Source organism: Condylura cristata, unplaced genomic scaffold, assembly GCF_000260355.1.
Source record: "Condylura cristata isolate star-nosed mole 26May11 unplaced genomic scaffold, ConCri1.0 scaffold00006, whole genome shotgun sequence".
In the NCBI taxonomy this organism is placed as follows: Eukaryota; Metazoa; Chordata; class Mammalia; order Eulipotyphla; family Talpidae; genus Condylura; species Condylura cristata.
This window is the reverse complement of record NW_004567107.1, coordinates 42,793,202-42,800,907: the sequence shown is the minus strand read 5'-3', so window position 1 is coordinate 42,800,907 and position 7,706 is coordinate 42,793,202. Positions and strand designations below refer to the sequence as shown.

The 7,706-nt window shown below is 38.1% G+C and overlaps 1 protein-coding gene across 1 annotated transcript in view; it reads left to right on the top strand.

The window, feature by feature from the left end:
• SPATA6L (spermatogenesis associated 6-like) overlaps positions 1-7,367 on the top strand; it is a 41,707-nt gene extending 34,340 nt beyond the window's left edge. Inside the window, exons 6-9 of the mRNA XM_004677637.2 lie at positions 753-787; positions 1,499-1,695; positions 6,174-6,267; positions 7,264-7,367. Coding sequence (XP_004677694.1) covers positions 753-787; positions 1,499-1,695; positions 6,174-6,267; positions 7,264-7,353 — 416 coding nt within the window. The 3' untranslated portion in view covers positions 7,354-7,367. The remainder of the gene's footprint in view (positions 1-752; positions 788-1,498; positions 1,696-6,173; positions 6,268-7,263) is intronic.
• The last annotated feature ends 339 nt before the right edge of the window (positions 7,368-7,706 follow it).

Below are 7,706 nucleotides of genomic sequence, written 5' to 3'. Positions count from 1 at the left end.
CGCCATGTGGTCACCTCCGGGGCAGGCGGGAATCGAACTCATGCGGAAGTAGCTCTTGATTCTCAGTGCTGTGCTTTAACCCGCTGCGCCACCAGGGAGGGCCCTCTATATATATATATTTAACCTGGAGTCAATTTAGTCTTGGTTTTGTCTGTTTATATTATTACTCCCTAGTTACTCTTACACTTCTCTGCACTAGGTCTGTTCATTTATTATGATAATTTATGGCAATCATAATAATTTACATTTTTGCCACACTGTTTTTGAGTTCTTATGTATTCATTGTCTTAAGATTTATGTGTATCTTGGAAAAGTATATTCAAGATTTCCTGCATAAATAGGATTCTATAAAAACTGAATAAAAGGGAGGTTGTCAGAAGAGGCACAAGTTTGAAATTTATAGTAGAGCTACATGGCTTTCTTTTAAGCTCTAGGCATCTGGGAAAATATGAATTTTTCAGGCTGTTTAAGAGTTATTGAACTTACTGGTCACTTTAGTTCCTCTTTACCCTTTCTGTATCCACATGTGCTGTCATTCAATAAGTGTGATTACTTCAAGAGGACAGAAAACTTCATAGAATTGAGTGACTGAAGGGAGACTTAAAAGTGATAGTGTAACTTATAAGGGGACAATTAAATTCTTATTCATTCATTGTGTTATATTTTTGTACTGCTGTGAAATAAATGTAACTGCAGTTTTAGGGGTAACTGGTATAATGAGTCATCCAAACATCTGTTTCTCTTTCTTGTAGCTTCTTCTCTTGACAGCCTTGCAGCTAACGTAAAGGTAATTTTAGAAGTAGCATTTTTACAATGATTTATTTGCAGCTCTTTTGTCAAGTATTTTGATTTTCCCAATGAATGGTGGAAAACATATTTCCAGGTAGTGTTGATCGTGGAATTGCTATAGTTAAACTAGAATTTAAGAGGTACCCAAACCCCATTTTATACTTTTAGTTACCATCCCCCTTTACTTAAGCTCTTTTCATTTTTAGGGTGAGGGTGTATTAAGATAACAAACTCAATACCTATGTTGTCAGTAGGAAGTTTCATTGTTTTTTTTCTCTAATGAAATACCTTTATACATACAGGTGGTAAATCACACATTCTTCAAACTTGATTAATTTGTCAAGGTGAAGGCACACATTTCTATCTTATAGCATGAGAATAGATGTATGCCCCCCCTAAAGGGTATACTATTCTTCTTATATCATTTAAATATTTTGCTATTAAATTATACCCCCAAACCCAAACATCCCTAATCTTCACAAATCAAGTGCAGAGCATCAGTTTATTTTGTCTTGCCAAAATGTGCCAAACATGCAGAAGTTTCATTACCTTTCTGTGACCTTGCTTCTAGCCATCTTCTATTGCTGGAGATCCTCTGGGCAGGTATTCTGTTATCTTGCCCAGGCCTTTTCTCTGTCTACCCCACCCCCAGTTCTAAATTAATCGAACAAAAAACTACCACTGAGGAATGATGCACGTTGTCACTCAGGTTATCAAAGAGCCAGATGAACGGATTATTTTAAAGAGTGAATCACCATCAACTTTAGATTCAAGTAAGTCTGGAAAACCTTCGCCCAGTTACAGTAACCAAGGGAAAGCCGATTTCCATCAGGAAGCTTCATTTGCCAACTCCCAACACTCCAGGTCTCCCAGCCCTCTTCTGGATCAGCCCCTTCTCCGAGAAAGGTCAGCAGCAAACAGCCTTCTCTTGCTTGAAGAGCACTTTGTGGTCTGTGTTGAGTGACCTTGTTATATTGCAGATACTGATTCAGGAGGATTGGGTGGTACCTGGAATCCTTTTCTAATAACTTTCAGGTGATGTTGATGTTGCTGGCCCATGCACTGCACTTTAAGAAACAAGGAATAAGGTCAGGGACTTTGCTCAGCAAGGGACCAAAGCCAGGTTTCTCCCTCAGTTTTCTTCCTTAAGATTATTAGCCAGTGACTCCTAGATATGAAAAACTGTAAATCCAAAGTAAGAGTTGAGCCCTTCTCTGACATATTCTGATACTCTGTTGGAAATGGGGTAGGCGTTGTATATTTTTAACTCATAGTATAAACGCTCATGCTTCTCATTTCACCACTATGAAAGTGTTCACCTTAGAAGTTTAGAAGTTATAGAAAAAAAAAATAAAGGAATAAAATATAATCACCCATAGTCCTGCCACCCAAAGTCAAACATTGTTAACATGTGGGTGTAGTTTCTCTTTTTTCTAGACATGGTTTCTTGGTTGTTTATATTGTCATAAAAGAAACAAAACCAAAAATAAAATATGATTGCATAGATCTGTAGGTCAGCACAGAGATGGAGAGCCAGATCTTTATTTTCTAAACCACTCTCTAGTAAGGTGAGAAGTCCTTTAGTTTGCCCAGGATTCTTCAGATTTTAATCCTAACAGTCTAGTATTCTTAGGCCCAGACAAACTGGGACTATTGGTCACGTCAACCCCAGAGAAGTGGTAGTGAAGATAATATTTTTATATTATCTGTTTTGAATGAAGATTTTGCTTATGTGCCTTTCTGTGCATTGTTAGGGATAAGAAGAAGAGAAATCCCTGTAACAAAATAGCATGATTGCTCATTAAAAAACTTACAATAAATACATCCCAGACAAAAGTGCCCTGAAATTCTAATACGAATTAAATTAAATTTGAGGCAGAATAATAAAGTGCAGTGTATTCTTAGTGTTTATTGGAAATGACAGAACACCTCTATATTAAAATCTTAAATCATGACTTAAGGAAATAAAACTATGTATTTTATTAAAATCTGTTTAAGAGTAGTAAGGTCTGGATTAGTTACTTTTTTGAAAGAAAATAATATAATATAGACTTAAAAGCAGCTGCTTTTGGTACCCAGAGATAGGAGGGCAGGACACCTTTATACATCTTTGTGCTTGGCCTCCATCCCATCCAGTGTATCCTCTCTCTCTTTTTTTTTTTTTTAGGATTTATTTATTTATACATTCAGAATTGGGGTACAGGCCTGAGATACTGGGGATGAGAGGGTTCACCAGAGACAGAGTAGGGAGCAGAAAAGGCAATTGACTGAAATACACTGCTGAGGGGAACAGCTAGCAGGCCAGAAGAAGTCTGCCATATCATGTGGGTCACCCCAACAGGCCAGGGATCTAACTTGTGTTGCAATGGCTGTGACAACTTCACTGTGCTGTACCCCAACCCTTTGTACCACCAGGGTGGGCCCCACTATATCTTCTTTGTACTCACCTGGATCTCAGCAGGTTAGGAAAGCAGGGAGGATTATCCCAGACATAAAGACTAATAGAGAATGGATTTTTTTTTAACTGGACAAGGGGAAAAAATCTTCCAGCTTGTGGTGGTCAGAAGTGCTCTAGAGTTCATCTGTTTCTAAAGTGCTATGTGATCTCACACTACTACTTTTAGACCTTGACTTCTCATCTGTAAAATGAGTGTGATGATCTAAGATTCACCCTCTACAGACATAAAATATTTCTCTGTTCTAAAACTCTATAGACATAAATTATTTCTCTGTTCTAAAAATATTTCTCTGTTCTAAAGCCCAGGGATTTTGTCCATGAACCTTGTTTTTATACATCACCCAAATGCCTTATAATTAGCATAGCAAGGTTTCTGGGGGATGGTGGTGGTGGTGGTGGTGAATTTAGTTTACATTTCTTGAGCAGTTATTATGTGAGATGTACAGTGATCATGATATATCCCTACTTTCCAGGTACTTGCTACAGGACGAGGCAGACATGTCACTAAATAGGAGATGGGTAAATGATATGTACTTAAGAGAAAAATAATTCAGATTTAGGTGAGCTAGAATAAGGAGCTATAGGAAGGCCTCATTTATCTTTAAATAAATTTGCTAGGTGGTTTACACATTTAATTAAACAAGCCTTTCATGAGTGTCCTTATGCAACAGGTCAGTGACTCTCTATCACTAGAGAATTGCCTCACATTATTGACTCAGTATCAATGGGGGTGGAACTGGATGCATGGGGGTGTGGAATCTTTGTGGTTAGAAGAGTACATCAGAGGGAAAACAGGATTAATAACCAACCTGCTAGAAATGGAAATGAAATACTAACATTTAAGGCATTTCTCCTGATCAGGACTTGCAACATAGCAGAGGCTAAAAAAAAACAAAAAACAAAAAAAACAGAGCTCTGAAAATGCTATCAGAAAATAAGGGTAGAAGGAGGCACATCTGAATGTTTCATAGAGAACATTGAATTTTCATGTGGACTCTGAGAAGGCCCTTGTCATGATAGAGTAGTTGGAAAAGATTGTGGTAAGGTCGTGGATTGTGGTAAGATTAATGGGAGGAAGGATTATGATATAATAATGGAGGTCAAGTCTAGCAGTTAGACAAGTTTGGGAAAACAGTGGGTGCCAAGACTGAAGGGTCTGAGGGAGACTATGGAAGCTAAACTAAGGAGTCTGTCTCTGTTGGAAGGCATAAGTGAGCTTTCGCAAATTTAGTCACAGTATTATTACAGTTGACTGTAGGATAAGGTCTCTGGCTGCATCAGAGCTTTCTCTGTGATGAGTAAGCAAATTCTCTGTGCCTGGTCACTCTAAACTGACAACTTTTGACCTAGTTGGACTATGGGTTTATAAATAAGGCCACAATCAACAGCAACTAGAACAACATGGTCATCAAAAGGTCATCTGATTTGTTCAGAGCTGTCCTGGTTTTAGCCCTGGAAATTTGCATTTTGTGAGACCCCCTTTGTTTTGTGTAAACCAGGGCAACTAGATATTTATACTGTAGGGAAGTAGCATCATAAAAATAATATTTTTAAGATAGTTGTTTTGAAGGAAGGAGATCCTTGACACTGGTTACTCAAGGTCTGTGAAAAGCATTTAGTATCCAGTTGGTGACAATTTTTTAAATGTGTATTTTACAGCTTCAAAGCATTTCTGCTCCTTCTCCATGAAAATTCTTAAAGGAGTATAGAAATGAAGTACATGGTCTTTCCTTAAACATGGTAGTGCCTTAGGTGGTGCTTTCATTTGCTGGAGTTGTTTCTGGATTGTTAATAGATTTGTGTAGATCTCACTATACTCTTGGTTTTGGCTCTCTGGAAGCAGCAGGATGTACTTGTTAAGAGAACCAGGATGGGTGGTCTGGATGTGTACCCCCAACTAAGCAAAGGGGTAATCTTACAGGAGCTCATTAGCATGGTAGCTACATTCACAACTTGATTGACTCTCAGAGGTTCCTTCGTTTCTGATTTTTATCCTAGTGAATTCATTTATCAAAATTCTAAAATTCTTTAGTCACTGTTAGAAAACAATATCTGTACTTTTCATGATCAAATCAGTAAGTCTGCCCAGAATTTAGGAACTGGTACCCACTTTCTTCTTGAACATGAATGAATGAATTAAACTAGTCAAGAGATATTACAGAGCTACTTTGGTGTTGAATACCTGTGAGACCCTGGCCTGAACTTAAATGGTCTCAAACTAGAGGTAGAGACAGATATTGCCTCACTTTTTGCTAAATGTCCACTAGCGGCATTGCTATGAATGGGGAAATAGTTGGATACCAGTGCATACAGTAGGGGTGCTGTATTCCTCTACAGGAAGAACTCACGAGATCTTCCCTGAGAAGTCAGCAATCAGCTGAGCTATGAAGAGTGGGTAGTAGTTAACGTGAATGATGATGGGGGTTATGACGGCCACATTCTAGGCAGAGCAGCAGTATTGGCAGAGGACTATGGAAGGGAGAAAATTCCTCATGCTTGAGAAATTTGAAAGATACTGTAAACCCTGTGGTTAAGTTTGGGTCTGGGTGACCTATAACATAAAATCCTTTTGATGATAAAGAGTTGGAATTAGCTTTTGAATTAATTTTATTTTTGCTTAAAATCATAAAAAATTATAAATATCAAAGCAGGATTTTGTTGTTTAGAGAACTGTCTGACAAATACCATGAAGTACAGAGAGGAATGGGATCATTCACAGCCCCACACCCAAACACAAAATATTCTTAACATCTTGGTAGCATGTATAGTGTGGTTGCAGTGGCTTTACTAAACCTATACACACTACTTTGCATGTTGCTACTTTTTTCTTACTATTAGGTTATAAATAATGTACCTTATTGATAAATATTCTCAGTGTTCTTTTTAGTGGCTGCATAATACTCACCCTGTTTACTCTGTTAAGCAGGTTCCACCCCAGTTCTCATTCTACATGGAAGAAGATCCATGAAAGGGTATGCAGTCTTCTAACATCCCACAGAGCTCAGAAATACCTAAACAAGGTTAGGACTTCGGCTAAAACTAGATATTTGCTGACAGAACTATATGAGAACTGGGTTTTAATAGTCTAGTGGGGGAAACAATCAGTAAGTATAAATTTGTAACCTTCACCAAGGAGGATATATGATGACCAAAGAGTGTGTGAAAGGGAGTGGCTGAATTCATTGAGAGTCAAGGCAGGTATCCCCAAGGAAGAGACAGTGGAGCTTCCATCAGGAGTACAGATAATTGGGAGGTCTGAAGTGAGTGTGTGTGTTGGGGGGGGAGCATGGTCCTTTCAAAGGACCAAGATAAGATCATTTAACTTGACCCCTTCCAATTGTCCACAGGAATCTCAACCCAGTTGTATATTTGGTCAATATAAGGCCACAACATGGAGGAAGGTTTTCTTAAATGTTAATAAGGTGTTTGTAGCTGTTTGAATTTTATAGGGTGTGGAGGGTGTTTCTGATCCAAAGGTAGATATTCCTAGCACTGTGTCACCACAGGTATATAGCCTTTAGCTAAGTAACCTGTCACCATCTTAAAATAATTCAAATGAAAGTTTAATAGTGCACCAGTTGTGTGTTTAGCTATATCATATTGTTGGATGGGTCATTTTGATTTATTAAAATACTGGCATAGTTAGATTTATAAGATGACACTCATAATTGAATATTGGTTACCCTAATACTATTTTCTCTCCAACAAGTCACTGGGTACTTTGTTAATTTTCAGTCTTTCAAGTAAGTGAATCCCTTGAAAATGTAAAAACAGGAGATGAAAAAGGAGAGCAGGAGGAAGAAAGGAAGGAAGGAGAAAGCAGAAGGTAGGGAATAGGTGGGAGAAAAGAAATGGGAGGGAGCAGGAGAAGAAGAAAGAGGAAGAAAGGAAGATAGTGAACCCCACATTTATGACATGTGGAATGCAGATCTATTTCATGCAGAACTATACACCTGGTTATCACTGATATATATTACATTTTGAATAATGGAATTGCTGGATTTATTTTCTTGTAGGAAGATTCTATCTATGAAGTAAATGATATCTTTGAAAGACCAAGATACCCTGTGAAGAAATACCCAGTGCATGAAGACAGATATTTTTAAGCAGTTGCTTATGTAAGTAAGCAGCTTAAATGCTTCTTTTTTTCTTGATTTGCTAAAATGATTTTAGTTTCTTCCTGTTGATATTTATTAAGAAACTAGAGAATGTAAGAAGAGGAGACCTAAGAACCATGTTCTTTCTTTGCACAGTATACATGTGGTCTGCCAGTCATCTTGCCTTCTCTTGTATTTTCTCTCTCTCTCTCCCTTCCTCCCCCTCTCTTTCTCCCCCCCCCCCACTTCTAATGGCCCTGCTTTCAGGTCCTTGAACATAAACACTTTTCTTGCCATTGGCCTTTGCACATGTTGCTCTCTATCTGGAATACTTCCTGATCCTGCTTGGGTCACTTCTGTTT